This window comes from Trachemys scripta, chromosome 12, assembly GCF_013100865.1.
Source record: "Trachemys scripta elegans isolate TJP31775 chromosome 12, CAS_Tse_1.0, whole genome shotgun sequence".
Classification (NCBI taxonomy): domain Eukaryota; kingdom Metazoa; phylum Chordata; order Testudines; family Emydidae; genus Trachemys; species Trachemys scripta.
The window spans coordinates 452,824-469,487 of NC_048309.1; the positions used below are offsets into that span (position 1 = coordinate 452,824).

Consider the following 16,664-nt stretch of genomic DNA (forward strand, 5'->3'; position numbering starts at 1 on the left):
GGGGGGGCGGCTGGGCCGGGTGTCATACTGCAAGGGGGCGTCGTGGCATGTATCATTAAGTGGCTCGGTTAAACCATTACAACTACGCTGAATGCAGGAGCTTTTCTGTCTCATCCCAATTCAGCTCTATTGTGCTGACAAGAATCGTTTTCATTATAAAACACTTCATCCCCCTTTAATTAACAGAATTGCTGAAATGTGAATGCGATGGTGCTTCCCCAGAAATAACAGTTTAATATTCAGAGCCGGATGACTGGGTCTGACTGTAAATGCTGCCAACCAGCCTGCCGGCCCCTCCGATCCCAGGATCAGCCTGCCATGGGACCAAGGGCTCACCCGAGAGGGGTCCCTCCCACTAGGGCCTTGTTTCTTCCAGTGCACTTTAAAATGCAAACCCCAAATCTCTCTGAGAGGCATGATGGGCTGTGGGGAAGAGCATCCCCTAAAGTCTCCATCCTCCTGCATCCATGCGCTCTGGCCATGGGAATGGCAGCAGCCCATACAGACTGCATTGGCAGCGGCTCTCACAGGGAAACAATTCTTTCCAAACAGACACAAAGCGAGAAAGGGAGTCTGCAGCCATGGGGCTGACATGGGGAGAGACTATTCCCAGTCCTCTGTAGAAAGGTCTTTTTGGTACAAAGGCTGGAACTGCCCTTGGCTCCCTGTCCTCCACACCACCCCCTGTGCAGCTGCCAGGAGGCATGAACCCCAGGGAAGGGAAGGAGCTTACAGAGCGGTCCGTGAGTCACTTTTTAGTGCACAGGAAAGCAGGTGCTGGATTGAGGGGAGTGCATGGGAACCTGCTTGAGGTAAGGGAGGCAAAACGGATCCTCCCTTTGATTCATCAGATCGAAGGCAGCGAAAGCGCTGCTTGGAATGTCCAGGGTAATTACAGAACTGAAATAAGAGTCCGGGGGGAGGTGGGTGAAATTGTGCCTGTCCATGAGCGTGAGGGAGCTGCAGGGATCGGAGACAATGGTGATATCTTCATAATAAATCCTAACAATGATAATCACTGGAATAATTGCTAGTTTCAGAAAGCGAGGCGAGTTAAATGTCTCCAGAACAGCATTGCCAGCTCGTTCAGCGCCTGCAAATGTCATCAGATGGAGAGAGAAAAATGTCTGCTCCTCGCTGTTCAGTGGCTCCTCCTGGCTTCCTTCAACGTGCGGTTCTGAGTAGTGTCCTGGGATGTTTCTGGCTCCCTTGGACTCTGCTTCTTTGCTCCCCTGGGCTGCTCCCATCTCAAGCCTGGCCTTTGGGGAGAGGTGAACAAGGGGGCTGGAACCCGGTGCCTGTTAAGGAGCAGACAGTCTGAGCAGGTCAGGGCCAGAAAGGGGAAAGATAGGGCTAAATAGCCTGACCCCCTGCATGTCTCTCACTGCAGGCTCTTGAGTAAGGGCAGGTCTACACTTAAAACACTGCAGCTGCCCCGCTGTAGTGCTGAAGTGAGGACATTCCCCCGGTGGTGTAGTTAATCCACCTCCCCGAGAGGTGGTAGCTATGTCTGCTGACATGGTGCTGTCTACATTTGGGGGGAGGGCTATGTCGATGTAACCGCATCTCTCAAGGTTGTAGATTTTCACACCCCGAGCAATGTAGTTACACCAGCGTAGGTCTGTCGTGCAGACACAGGCCTCTAGGCTTGATTCTCCTCTCCTTCAAACCAGGTTCAGGCTAGCACTGACTTCATGGGAGTTACTCCTGATGGTCTCAGAGTCCCCTTGGCAACTACTCTGGGCTTGCCACGTCCCTGGCAGTACTAGGGATTTGTTCTGTGGTAGTGCCTAGGAACACCACGGCGCGAGGCACTGAACAAGCACGGAACACAATGCTGGGCTCTGCCCCATACAGCTTACACTCCAAGTATGAGAGACAACAGGTGGATTTGTGGTAATGCTGTCCTGGGCCCGGGACAAATCTGTGCTTGGTTGAGCACCCCCATTCACACACCCCTTTCCAGGCATGTTCTGGGGCTGTTTGTTTAGCTGGGTTCTGGGCCCGTTCTTGGGGCCTTTCAGTGTTTCATATTAAACATCTTTATTTTTGTGCATTATAATAAAACAGCTGGTACTTAGCTTCTCCTGGTGAAACAAACAACAACAAACCCAGCTGGTGTGGCCAAGCCGCCGCCCAAGTTTGCCCCTGCACAGGCACATGAGACATCTTGTTTCCTACGAAATGACCCGGCTCTGTCCCGGCCCTCCCACCGCTGCCCCGGGTGGTTGGGGCTGTTTGCTTGCGCAGTTGACAGACTGCTGCAGGGCGATGCCGATGCCCATGCCCCCCTGCTCTTCCGGGCCCCAGTTGCTCTGCTAATGCTCCTCCCTCAGCTGACCCTGCTGTTACAGCCTTTTCCGGGTCCATAAGCATGAGGAGGCAGAGTCCTGCTGGCAAGTGAAGGTGAAGGGCTCCTGTCTTGTGACCATGCTCCGGCCTGGAGCCCGGCCTACAGGATTCCATGACCTGCCCCCAGGGGCGGGTGGCAGTGAGAAGGGTGCTCCATGGGCTGATGGGCCGCCCCGGCATTCACACTCACTGCTTCCCCTTTGGCCTTTTCCAGGTGTGATCCGGACGGCAGTGGCCAATCTGGACAGAGAAACTCAGGACCGGTATGAAGTGGTGATCCGAGCCACGGACATGGCAGGGCAGCTGGGTGGCCTGTCTGGATCCACCACGGTCACAATTGTGATCACAGATGTCAACGACAGCCCTCCACGATTCCCACAGAGTAAGAGTCGCTGTTCCCCGTCCCGGGGGTCTTGCAGGCAGCCTGGTGCTGAGCCAGCCACTGCTGTGCAGGATTGTTGTTGCTGACTTTGTTTTGGGGTAGCAGCCAGAGAGCCAGTCAGGGACATAGCCCCCTTGTGCTAGGTGTTTCACAGACCCAGAGATCCAGATCCTGTCCCGAGAGCTTGCAGTCTAAGAGGGCAAGTGACGTGGAGTGGGGGAGCCAATCAATGCTGAGTTTTAATGCAGACCCATTTGTTTATTAGAATTCTTCTGGAGTCAGTGTCATCTCTCCCCATTGGCCCTTCAACCTGCCCACCTTGGACTGGCTGGCAGTGCAGAGACACTCTCTGACGCTGGTGGCTCCGGGTGTACAGGAGTACAGGCTGCGGGCCAGGGCATAGTCAGGTCTGTGCAGGTTTCTCTTATTCCACAGGGCAGTGGTGGTGGCAGAGGGGGATCTGACCGGTGATCTGTGCAGGAGTCCTGGCTGCTCCTGCCCCAGCCTGCGGTCGTTACGTAGTGGGTTTATTACTCCAAGCGCTCTGCAGATCCCAGCCCTGCGCATTAACCGAAGCAGGAGAGATGTCCCAGGGACAGCCAGCAAACCCTGGGGGAGTCAGTTGGGCTGCAGGACTGTAGGTGTGAGGAGTAGGCTTAGCTGTCTGTCTCTGTTTCCCTCCCTGGGCCTGTAGCACTGGAAGAGGGAGAGTAACCCCCAAACTCCATTGGCAGGTCAGCCCGTCTCTTCCCGCCATCTCGCACAAATGTTAGGTGCCGATTCAGACCTCAGACACTGGCTTGAATGAGCCCCAGGCCCTTCCTTGCCACCTGGCAGTCCACTAGCCCCTGCCCGCACACCGCGTGCATGTGGGGTGTGACTGAGCTGATCTCTAGCTCCCAAGCCATTGCCAAGCTCTGTGACCTGCAGTTGAGTCCCACCACAGGGACAGAAATCCTGTCACTGAAGAGCTGCTGGCTTGGTCTCTGCCTCGCACACCAGCTGCAGAGCTGTGCAGCGCTTGGCTGGCAGTCTGGGGCAGAGCTACAAAGGTTCTGAGCTGCAGCTGGAGGGAGTTCAGCCCTCTGAGCGCATTTGTATTCCAGACGTTAGCAGTGGGAAATGGGGCTGTGCTAATGCTGTGCCCACAGAGACCTCGGCACTGGCCCTGGACTGGCCAACATCTGTGCAGCTGGTTCTGAGACAGGCTGGCGGGGTTGCCAGACTTCTAGAGACTGGGATGCTCCCTAATGCCTCACACCAGTTTCCTTCATCCAGAGTGGGGTTATTTGCTTTCCCCTCCCCCATGAAAAGCCAACACGCCTTGCACAGAGGTTTAGGAAATGGGGCATCCTCTGGGGTTCCAGCCGGGCCTCATGAAGCCCAGACTCTAGTGTGGCTGCCAAGGATAAATGGGACATTGCACACTAGGCAGGACAAAACTCTGCAATCTGTGTGTGCGGGAGCTGAGCCGCACCGGACCAGGGACCAGCCAGGTGTACCCAGTAGGGTTGCTGGCATTCTGCCTGGAGGCTGGCGCACTCACCTAGTGGAGATGCCCCCAGGGAGTGTCTGTGCACTGCCTGAAGGGAACCCGGGGATCAGGGTCAGCAAAGGCCACACTGTGACGCCAAGCCCCTCTCCTCCCCTTGGCAGAGATGTACCAGTTCAGCGTTGTGGAGACTGCCCTTGTGGGCACTGCGATCGGGAGAGTGAAGGCGGAGGACTCGGATGTGGGGGAGAACACAGACATGACGTACCAGATCAAAGATGAGGAGGGGGTGCAGATGTTTAAAGTCACCACAGACAGCAACACCCAGGAGGCGATCATCACCGTGCAGAAGGTAAACCCAGAGGAACGGCACCAGGAGGAGATAGGAGGTGGAGGCAGAGGCGGTAGGTGGGGGAGGGCAGGGCAGGACTCTCAGAGCAGGACAGAGCCCTTCCCTTTTGATGATACCTTCTAGTGCTGGTGTGTTTCAGAGGCTGGGGAATCACTCCTGCGAGAACTAGTTTAACAGCATCTTAGAGAAGTTGGAAGCCTCAGACCCTCCCCCCAGCTAGCAGGGAGCTGGAGAAGTGTCAGGAGAGAGAAAGGGAGAAGCAAAGACTGGAAAGAAAGGGCCGAAGAAAGGCAAGGCAGGCAGGGCACCAGCTCAGGAAGTTGCTGCCCACAGACGCTAAGAGACACAGACAGTTGTGAGCGCGGAATTTACAGAGAGAGACTTTCAGACAAATCCATGACGAAGGGGTGAATGGTGCCATGCGTGGAAGCAAGGTGTTCAGCGGAGGGGGCTAACGCTAATCCCCGTTATTTATAGCACCTATTAGAGAGCAATATGCCCACGGAATGCCTGAGCCTGACCAACCGCACGCCGAGCGTGTCTGCTTTTTGTGGCAAAAACACTGGGTGCAGGCAGGAAAGAATGAGTGCTCACCACGGCCATTGCATTCCAGTCACCTCTGCTGTAAAAATAATCACAGGGTGATTAATGATCACTACACCATTGGAAATCAGTCACTCGCCCCCATGGTGCGCACTGCCTTCTCAGTGCATTCTGAGTTCCCACATCAGGCCTTAGCTGAATGTAGAGTGGGGGAGGGCAGGAAACGTTCTTCCCAGCAGTAGCCCTGTAGGGAGTGGGCAGGAGAACTCCTAGCTACACATGCCCTGTCCAGCAGGAGCCCTGTAGGGAACGGGCAGGAGAGCTCCCAGCTACACATGCCCCTGCCCGTCAGGAGAACTCCCAGCTACACGTGCCCTGCTCAGCAGGAGACGTTGTAGGGGGCATGGCAGGAGAGCTCCCAGGTACGCATGCCTTGCCCAGCAGGAGACGTTGTAGGGGGCACGGCAGGAGCTGAGGCTCTGGGCTTCTCCAGTCCTGGCCTCTCCCGGGAGCCCTGGTGGGGTCTAACCCAAAGGAGCAGTAGTGAAAGCACCAGAGGTGGGAAGGAACTGTCAGATGATGAATCGCTAACCCTGTCCTGTTGTCTCAGCCCCTTGACTACGAGGCCAAGATGGTTCACACTGTGGTGGTGGAGGCTCTGAACAAGTTTGTGGACCCAAGGTTTGTGGATCTGGGCACGTTCCGAGACCAAACCATTGTGCGGGTCTCTGTGCTGGACGTGGATGAGCCCCCGGAGTTCCGGCCCCCCTCCGACCTGATAGAAGTCCAGGAGGATGCCTATGTTGGCTCTGTGGTGGGAGTGGTCACCGCCCTGGACCCCGATGCTGCAAACAACCCTGTCCGGTAAAATCAACCTTCCTAGCTCCACGTTCTCTTCTGCCAGGTGATGGGCCTGCGAGCGACACAGAGCCCGGCGGGTGCCTGAGAAGGGATTTTGGTGGGAGGCTGAATGACAGGAGAGGGGCATGCAGCAGAGGGTGACAGCGCCGGGTGAGAGGGGACAGGTAGGCGAATGGGTGACACAGGGCAGGCGTCTGGCAGGTGAGTGACAGAACCAGTGTGCAAGTAGCAGATAGGTGAGGGCACAAGCCAGGTGAGTGACAGATATGTCATTGGCAAATGATGGGAGTTTCATTGGCAAAGGAATGCCAGAAAAGGGGAATGGGTGATGCTCATACATACGTGTGAATGACAGCAGGGCAGCCGCAGAGAACAGGCTAGTGAGTGACCAGAGACGACAGATAGGCAGTGAAGAAGACTGACAGATGTACAGTGTGGCGTGTGCTGTGGGGCGTGCAGTTGGAGCCCGAAGCAGGGGCTGGGTTCACGGGAGGGATCAGAGACCAATGGAGTTGATGTTTGGGCAGGGCACACTCTGGGCAGCAGCTGATCTGCACAGGACGTTTCCCGTTTCCATTCATTTGTGGCTAAGGAAATTGAGAGTTAAACTCTCATTACCTATGGCACAAAAGCTGCCTTATGGCTCTGCCAAGTGGCCTGAGTGGTGAGTGGTGGCAATGAAAAGCTGATGTAGAGAAAACATCCTGGACTTGTGGAAAATTCCCTTGGAAGGCTGGGTGTTGTGGTGCCTGGAATCTCTGTGCTGCGGGTCTCTGTACACAGCTGCTCGCTGGAAATGGAGCATGGCCGTGTGCTGGAAAGGAGACCTGCATACTGACCCAGGAGTAGCCTGGAGCCAGCGCATTGTGGCCTTGGATTCAAGAGCTTTATCCTGGAGCTGTTCCTGATGACAGAGAACAGGGCAGAAAGTAGGAGCAGGGACTCCGGAGAGGAGCGCACAGGATGGAAGGGGAAACAGCTGATGACAGCCTGTGAATATAATCAGCAAATGACACAGAGAGATAATGTTCTAACAGGCCTGCTCAGGGCCACAGCAAGGCACTGGGGAATGCACCGTGCCTGGCTGTTTAGTGGGGAGGGAGCATCCCAAAGCCTCGCACTGGACCTTCGAATTAACATAGAACCATGTAGGAATCCCCACGGGAAACTTTAAACATAGAATCATAGAACTGGAAGGGACCTCGAGAGGTCATCTAGTCCAGTCCCCTGCACTAGTGGCAGGACTAATTATCTAGACCATCCCTGAGAGGTGTTTGTCTAGCTTGCTCTTAAAGGTCTCCAATGATGGAGATTCCACAACCTCCCTAAGCAATTTATTCCAGTATTTAACCACCCTGACAGTTAAGAAGTTTTTCCTAATGTCCAACCTAAACCTCCCTTGCTGCAATGTAAGCCCATTGCTTCTTGTCCTAGCCTCAGAGGTTAAGAAAAACAATTTTTCTTCCTCCTCCTTGTAAAAACCTTTTACATATTTGAAAACTGTTATCATGTTCCCTCTCGGTCCTCCCTTTTCCAGACTAAACAAACCCAGTTTTTTCAATCTTCCCTCATAGGTCATGTTTTCTAGACCTTTAATCATTTTTTGTTGCTCTTTTCTGGACTCTCTCCAATTTGTCCACATCCTTCCTGAAATGTGGTGTCCAGAACTAGAGACAATATTCCAGTTGAGGCCTAATCAGAGCAGAGTAGAGCAGAAGAATTACTTCTCGTATCTTCTTTACAACACTCCTGCTAATACATCCCAGAATGAAGTTAGCTTTTTTTGCAACAGTGTTACACTTTGACTCATATTTAGCTTGTGATCCACTCTGACCCCCAGATCCCTTTCCGCAGTACTCCTTCCTAGGCAGTCATTTCCCATTTTGTATGTGTGCAACTGATTGTTCCTTCCTAAATGGAGTACTTTGCATTTGTCCTTATTAAATTTCATCCTATTTACTTCAGACCATTTCTCCAGTTTGTCCAGATCATTTTGAATTTAAATCCTATCCTCCAAAGCACTTGCAACCCCTCCCAGGTTGGTATCCACAAACTTTATAAGTGTTGTGACAAAGTTCCTCCTCCACCTTGGTGGGTCCTGCACTTATTGGCGGATTTGCTCGCTTCACAGTTTCACCCTGTGGGTCAGGAAACAGTCCAGAGACCTTCCCTTCTGGTAGAAGCTATAGTCCAGGTCAATTCCTCCTGTGTTTGATCAGGAGTTGGGAGGTTTGGGGGGAACCCGGGCGCGCCCTCTACTCCGGGTTCCAGCCCAGGGCCCTGTGGACTGCAGCTGTTTAGAGTGCCTCCTGGTACAGTTGCACGATACCTACAACTCCCTGGGCTACTTCCCCATGGCCTCCTCCCAACACCTTCTTTGTCCTCACCACCGGACCTTCCTCCTGATGTCTGATAACGCTTGTACTTCTCCGTCCACCAGCAGTATGCCTACTCACTCTCAGCTTCTTGCACACCTCTTGCTCCCAGTTCCTCTCACACACTTCCTCTCCTCTGGCTCCCCCTGGCTTGACTGGAGTGAGCCCTTTTATAGCATCAGAGGGGCCTTAATTAGAGTCAGGTGTTTAACTGCCTCACCTGACTCTTAGCAGGTTAATTGGAGTCAGGTGGTCTATTAGCCTGGAGCAGCCCCTGCTCTGGTCACTCAGGGAACAGAAAACTACTTATCCAGTGGCCAGTATATCTCCCTTCTGCTACTCTGCTGTTCCCAACTGGGCTGGGTCTATCACAGAAAGCAACAAAGAGTCCTGTGGCACCTTTAAGACTAACAGAAGTATTGGGAGCATAAGCTTTCGTAGGTAAGAACCTCACTTCTTCAGATGCCTGAGGTTCTTACCCACGAAAGCTTATGCTCCCAATACTTCTGTTAGTCTTAAAGGTGCCACAGGACCCTCTGTTGCTTTTTACAGATTCAGACTAACACGGCTCCCCTCTGATACTTGGGTCTATCACAGTGTACTCTGTACGCTATTATCTAAATCATTGATGAAGATATTGAACAGAACTGATCCCTGCGGGACCCCACTCATTATGCACTTCCAGAATGACTGTGAACCACTGATAACTACTCTCTGGGAACAGTTTTCCAACTAGTTTTGCACCCAGCTTATACTATACTGCTCCATTTAGGTTGCATTTGATTTCCCTAGTTTATTTATGAGCAGGTCATGCAAGACAGTATCAAAAACCTTATTAAAGTCAAGATATACCACATCCACCACTTCCCCCCAACCTCAAGGCTGGTTACCCTGTCAAAGAAAGCTATCAGGTTGGTTTGACACGATTTGTTTTTGACAAATCCATGCTGACTGTTACTTATCACCTTGTTATCTTCTAGATGTTTGCAAATTGATAGCTTAATTATTTGCTCCATTATCTTTCCGGGTACAGAAGTTAAGCTGACTTAACATGTACTGCCACAGTCCCCTCACCGCCCGCCCAGTTCCTGTCAGTCAGCCCAGAGCGTTGTGCTAGGAAGGCAGCCGGGGAGAGAGCCCTGCTGGGGTGAGTTTTTGGGATCAGCCACAGCGGGTACATGACCCTGACTGCCAGAGTACATGCACACCGCTGCACATACCTGCACAAACACGCTCTGCATAGACTCTGTGTGTGCACGAAGTACATGCTGTGCCTCAGACATGTATACGCTGTGCCGGGCACACTCAGACTTAGCTCAGATATGCTGTAGGCCCAGGGGTGTGACTGCAGCTCGTGCAGGCACCCCCACGCTAGCTTTAATTGAACTAGCATGGCTAAAAAGAGCAGTGAAGGTGCGGCAGTGTGGACCCCCGGGTAGGCTGTACAAGCCAAGCCAGAACGCTGGGGACATATTTACATTGCTGGCCTGTCCAGGGGCCATGCATGTCTCCACTGCTATGTAGCCATACTAGCTAGATTGACATTAGCATGGATGTGCTGAACCGAGCTGCAGTCACACCTCTGATTGCAGTGTAGACACACATACTGTGCACGTTCTCTCCTCGCATACAGCATGCGCACATCCGCTGCCTTACTTGGGGCTTTGCTAGCAGTGCTGCAGAATGTAGATTTTATTTCCTAGTCTTTAATGATAGGAAATGGGCCTTGGGGATGGAATTGCTCTTTCTCGCTTGCTTCTTCTGCTGCTTCCCTGGGGGGGTGGGTGGGAGTGATGCATTATTTGCGGAAAGAACAAGTGACTGCAGAGGAAAGAGCCTTTCTGACCGTTGAGAGAGATGGCGATGTTTGGGAAGGGGCGCTTGGAGCAGAGAGAAGCAGGAGAAGTGTCTCTGGTGTTACAGCAGCACAACACACTCCAGACAGAGCCACATCTCACATGTCCAGCCTCGAGGGCTTGGCCAGTAGGACTCCAAGGTACCCAAATCCCCTGGCCTCAGCCCCACGAATCGGAATGTGTTTTCTCTTGTTATGCCTGATGCATTCAGTTATAAATTCTCCTTCCAGCACCCCCTAGGCAGACAGCTCCTCAGAGTCCTGTCATGCTCCCTTGGGGCCCTCTGCCTGCCTGCATACTTGGCTGTCCACTGGTTGTGGTTTTTCAGTGCCTAGCAGCATAATAGATGGCATGTCCCCTTCCCGTGAGCCTCCATTAGTGGCTCTGTGAGGGCGAGCTGAGCTCCCGCTTCCCATTCCACCACACCCCTCCCCCTGCCCCGAGCTCTGCCTTGCAGCAGCTGCATGTAATCAGGTGTGAACGAGAGGCCCCCTCACCACTCCATCCCCTGCCCCAGCGACTGCACCAAGATGAGGAAGAAGAGACTTTTTGTCAGACCTCTGTTGCTCTCCCATCCTCTGGCCACCCGAGTAATGTAACAATCCTCAACACTTACTTAGTTCTTCATGGCTTCCAAATGCTGCACAAACATATTAACCCTCCTGGTCCTCTGCCAGGAGGTGACACACTTGTTGGCAGGACATCACCTCGCATTAGCTCCCAGCTAGACTCACAGCATCTGTTCTTCCTCTGAGACACAGAGGAGAGCAACTGGTCCTGACAGCACTCCAGGGGTCGATCCCAGGCCCATTGGAGTCTGTGCTGAGTCCTCTCTGCTGGCACAGCAGTTTGGTGGGTCCCCTTTACCTGTCTGACCCTTTGCTACTAGAAAGGAGGAGGAAAGAGGCAGCCTCTTCCCTAGCTGTGTTTCCATGGGGCTCCCCTCCCCTGACTCCGCGTTGTGTGCTGGGCCTGCCTGGGGCCAGGTACAAGGCAGAGGAGCTGCAGTCTCACCTTGCAATGGAGGGGCACAAACACTCTGCCCTTGAGGTGAGGCATCCCAAGGAGCCCGGGAGACAGCTGAGCTGAGATTGGCCTCATCAGCGTTTCCAGTTCCCACTGGTACCAGCTCCCAGAACAGGAAAGGAAGAGCCGGAGTGTGTCTGGCACGGGTGCCCTCAGCCCCAGGTGGTCCCTTCCACCCGCTGAAGGTGCTCGCCCCTAGACTCCGTGCTCCAGGCCATTGCTCGTGCGAACAGCTGAAGAGCCGCGGTGCCTGGGCATTCTCTGGGCTGGTTATGGGGTTTGGCAGGTTTGGTTACACGGGTGAGTGGATTCTATTCCCCCATTTTGGGGCAGCGCGGGGCAGCTGATGTGAGACCCTGCACGTACACTTATCTGTGAAAAGCTGACAGGACCCCAACTCTGCCCCATGCTGCTGGGAGAGACGGGAGCACAGAGGGGAGGACCCTTTCTTTCCCCTGTTGGCCAGTTCATAGCCTCTAACAGGGCTGGCCATCTCCATGGCTTCCTGTTCTCTGCCAAAACCCATGTGACCCTCCGTCTGTGTGTCACCCTCGCAAAGAACCTCATGCATTAAAGGCACAAGAGGGGAAAGAGTCCCAGAGTGGAGCCCTATCACTTCCCAACTCCATCAGGCTGGCCGAATAACTCCTGAGGCACTTCCTCATGGCAGCTCATGCCTCCGATGACAATGGGAATGAGCAGCGGCACGCACGGATATCTAGCACAGTTCCATAAACCCAATGTGCATGCAGCAGGCTTTGTGCCTGGGCTGTGAGGTTTCCTCCAGCCTCCTGGGAGACACCATCTGGTACATGGAACATTGTCCAAGTCAGACACAACATGGAGGCAGCCTGGGTACTCGCTGCCCTCCTTTCCATGAGCCATCACAAAGAAGGTCATTCCTGCCCCTCAACATGTCCACTTCACTCTGGAACAAGCCCATTCCCCAAGCCCAGGAGATTCCCTCAGATGGTTTGATACAAGATGGAGCCCAGCAAACTCTGCTTTTTCATGCTACATTTGAAGTCAGGCTTCAGGATGACTTCAGACCCCAACACCTGCTGACATCCATCCAAATGCTACCTCCTTGAAAGCCAGCAGTCTGACCCAAGCACTGGAGCTCCCTGCCCATGTAGAGGCCAGGGGGACAGAGAGAATGAAGGGAAGGAGCTGCAGTCTGGGCTTTCCCAGGCGAAAAGAGTTTGCTGGTGGAAGCTGTGCCAGAGCTGTCTGAAGAGAGGAGTTTCGTCATTCCCTTGGAGAGTTAATTAATCCTTCCCTTCCAGCTCTGCCAGGATGACCCTCTGGACTCTGCCTGGGCCCTCTCTCTACAGACAGAGTTAGCAACCCAACAGGTCCCTGTCCCCCATGGAATACCTGCCTCACTCCCAGCAGATGGCACCAGGAAAGGCACCTTCGGGTGTTGCTGGTGACTCAGAACTCACCCTGGTGCCATTCTGTAGAAGCACCTGCACTGACCTGGGACTTAGACAGGTTCAGCTTCCCAGAGGGCTAGTGCTAAATAGCCCCCCCCCCCTGAAAAGCGGGCCGCAGGAGCAGAGCGGTCCCATAGCACTCTCTGTAGCAGGCTGAGATTGGATCTCTGCATCTGTGCCACGGTGAGTTTGTGTGGCTCTGGCTGGTTCCAAACTGCTAGTTCAGTGCCACTCCCACACAGGCGGTCACTCTTCCACGAAGCCCTGCAACAATGACAGGATTCTGATGCCCAAGAGAATATTTCGATTCCACAGCCATCTGGGTGGGTCACCACAGCACACCAAGGGGCTTTGCCATCCCCTCTCATGTCAATGGGAGATGGAGCCCAGGCAGCTTGGCTTGCATCACTCCGTGAAAAACAGCCGCAACTTGTGTGTGTCCAAATGCAGGTGACTGTGCCAGAAAGAAGGGTTAAAAAGCAGCATAAACCCCATCAGGACATGGCAGGGAATCTTTATCTAAAGGGAAAGAGCTTTTAATTTCATTCCAGCTCTTATTCACTGTCTGACAAAGGCAGGAGCTGGGACGTTTTTAGATGGGAATTTTCTGTTTCCAGTTGGCTTTTCGGCTCCTGCTGTATTTCCTGTGCACAGGGTGATTTTTCTCAGCCGCGCCATTGTATTAGGTAATACATTGATAGACTGTCTGGTACGTGAGCTTGTTTGTATGGGAGCCTTTTGTTTCTCTCTCTGCAGCGAGCGCCTGTGTTCTGATTGCCTGCGTTCCAGGCTTTATCAGCACTGGGAAGATGTTGCTTGGGATTTAAGGTTCTCAGAGATATTTTTGTTTGGCATTCACCAAATCCAGAGACATGTGTTGGACACGGGCATTTTATATACTCCAACAACACAGCGAGAACTACAACCTGCCATACCACAAAAGAGAGAAGAGAAAAAAACAAACATCACAAAAAGCTTTTCATAGGGTTTGAAAAGCTTCCCATTAACAAAACCACCATTAACAAAAGCCAACAGACATGGTAGCAAATGTGCTCCTCATCGCCGTCAGGGGAGGAATGAAACAACCTGCTTGAGAAATGCAGAAAGATGAGCACCAAGAAAGCTGTCTAAATGAAACAGTCACTTGTAACATCCAAACAACAGGCGATGCCAGCAAGAAGAGAGGAAAATGGATGACAAGGGCTGCATTCCAATCAGAACCAGGGACTGCGACAGCATAAAGTCCCGAATATCAAACACTGTGCAGGCTTCAGGCGGAGGAGCAAGGAGCATCCCAGAGTCCAGGAAATCTGGAGAACATGGGCCTGATCGGCTCAGTGGGGTTGGGCTGCAGCATCACATGCGGGTGCCCAGACACTGGGAGGAAGGGGTCATAGATTCATAGATTCTAGGACTGGAAGGGACCTCGAGAGGTCATCGAGTCCAGTCCCCTGCCCGCATGTTCTGCTTGTAATGGCAGGTGAGTTTGGTGGCTATAGCTCAGTGCCCAGTTGACAAAGATCCACGTGACAAAAAAATGCCTCATCAATTCAGCATAATTGGCAGTTTCTGGTCATTAGAAATTCTGGGCTGAGCTGTGTGGGCCAGAACCTTTTCTCCCTGCTGATCTCAGCTCTGGACACGTAGGAACAGCATGGGGCAGACAGCTGTCTGAATGAACGTGGCCCCGGGGTGAAAAGAGAGAACGTCAGATCCTATTGCTGTCTGGCCTCAACTCAGCCTGAGCACTCCAGAACCACAGTCCCACAGCACGTTCCAATGGGGCAAGCTGCCCCTAACCACTCTGGCACCTCACTGGAGAGGAGCACAGATGTAATGTTAGCGATGCGTGTGTGTGCACGTATGTAGCTGCGTGTGTCTGTGTTACAGTTCTTGTGTGATGGTGATGCAGCCAGCAAGGTGTATTTGTGTGTAGTTTACCTTGCCAGTGGCACGCCCCTCTTGTTTGCACCAAGTCCCTGCTGTTCAGTTCACCCATCCCTAGCATTTACTCCAATTGAAAATTGCCCACAGTGCTGGGGTTAACATCCCATCGATTGAAAACATGCTGCGGGATCATTAACGGTCAGGGCCTCGACTTTACATCTACCTCTCACCCTAAGGCCACTTAGCACCATGCAGATGCTCTGGATTCAGCACTGACTGCAGAGTGAAGCCTTCTTTTATCTAGACGTAAGCAGTCCGCCCGGCATCTTGCCTGGTGTCCCTTTTGCTACATCTCCAGCCAGCTCACTTCAGGCTGTGACTGGCCAGTTCCCACAAGTGAAGCAGGATCAGGACTTGTTGCTATATGGAAGAAGAGCCCGAAGAAAAACTCAGGTGTTGCAGAAAGTGGTGTTGGGAGTTCAGTAGGGGTGCTCTGAGGGGAAACTCGCTTTCTCCAACTACAGAAAGCAATGTTATGAAGAGGAGAAAGATTAGTAACTAACCAACAAGGACAGAATGGGACGGAGTGGGTTCAAGCTGCAAGAGGGGAGGAGAATTTAGGTTAAATAGCAATAACACCACCACCACCTAGCACTTAGATGGGGTTTTTTGTCTTCAACATGCTGTGCCGACATTAAGTGACTCTCCAGAACCCTGCAGTGAGGCAGCGAGAATCAGGGTATCCGAGAGCTCCCAGGGGATTTCAGGCAATAGAACAAGTTGCTGAGGGTGCTTTGTAGAATTACCAGGACTGGAGAGATCCAAGGTTGGGACCCAGGAAAAATAAACTCAATCCTGCCACACTGTAGAGAGCTGGACACGCCGGCTCCTCAGAAATCCAGCTCCTCCCACTGGACTCCGTGGGAGAGGAGCGCAATGGTACAGGGACTGGAATTATTGCAGAGCTCGAGAAGGACAATCAATCCTTAAAAGACAACGTAGACATGATTTAAAATACACTTACAAGCAAAGCAGTTACAAGTGTGAGAAGAGAGGCTCCAGCACAGAGTTGTGCTCACACCTGCCCCCAGCTTCTCAGAGTCAACGGATGCCAGATGCTTCTAAACTCAGGGGTCTCTCTCTCCTTGGTGATTGGATTTTCCTCCCCAATTATTTTTATTAAAAGAAGTTTTTTTATTTATGCAGCAAAGACAAGAAGACAAACAAAACAGATGTGTACATCTCATGTCTACCACAGAAATAGGCAGACATATGGAGAAGAGAATGAAGTACCATCTCCATCTCTAACTACATACTGACTGGAGAAGAAGAGAGAGATGTGATAGAGGTCAGGGGATGTGGAAGAATAATGGAACGCTTATGTAAATACCTTGATTAACCCATCAGAAGGATCTGAGATTTTGTTGCACCAGTTTCTATTATTCCTTCCAGCAGGACAGTCTCTATCCGACAGATTTTTGCTGGTTTGGACACCCAGAGCTTTTCCCGTTTCCTTGCAATTGCCTTAGTGGCAACAGATAAGCACAGAGTGGCAAATGAGTGCTGGAGGCTGCGATCCAGGCCAGGTTGGTGTTAGAGGCCTCTCTGAAGAAATCTGAGGATCAAGGGAAAGGTAATGCCCTTGACATGCTCTGTCCTTCCATTGGGAACTAAGGCAGAAAATGGGGGCATATCCCACATGAGGACACGCTGGGGTCCTGCCCACTTGCTGCGATGGCTCTTGGAGATTATCAGCATCTGTCTATGAACATAAGAACGGCCACACTGGGTCAGACCAAGGGACAATTAGCCCAGTGTCCTGTCTTCCGACAGTGGCCAGTGCCAGGCGCCCCAGGGGGAATGAATAGAACAGGCAATTATTGCATGATCCACCCCCTGGTGTCCAGTCCCAGCGTCTGGCAGTCAGAGGCTCAGGGATGCCCAGAGCAGGGGGTTGCATATCCCTGACCATCTTGGCTAATAGCCATTGATGGAACCTATCCTCCAGGAATTTATCTAGTTGTTTTTTTTTAACCCCATTATACTTTTGGCCTCCACAACATCCCCTGGCAATGAATTCCACAGGTTGACTGTGTGCTGGG

General features: G+C 52.6%; 1 protein-coding gene across 1 annotated transcript in view; it reads left to right on the top strand.

Moving 5' to 3' along the window:
- CDH22 (cadherin 22) overlaps positions 1-16,664 on the top strand; it is a 162,892-nt gene that overhangs the window by 95,567 nt on the left and 50,661 nt on the right. Inside the window, exons 5-7 of the mRNA XM_034787414.1 lie at positions 2,567-2,734; positions 4,391-4,578; positions 5,732-5,985. Coding sequence (XP_034643305.1) covers positions 2,567-2,734; positions 4,391-4,578; positions 5,732-5,985 — 610 coding nt within the window. The remainder of the gene's footprint in view (positions 1-2,566; positions 2,735-4,390; positions 4,579-5,731; positions 5,986-16,664) is intronic.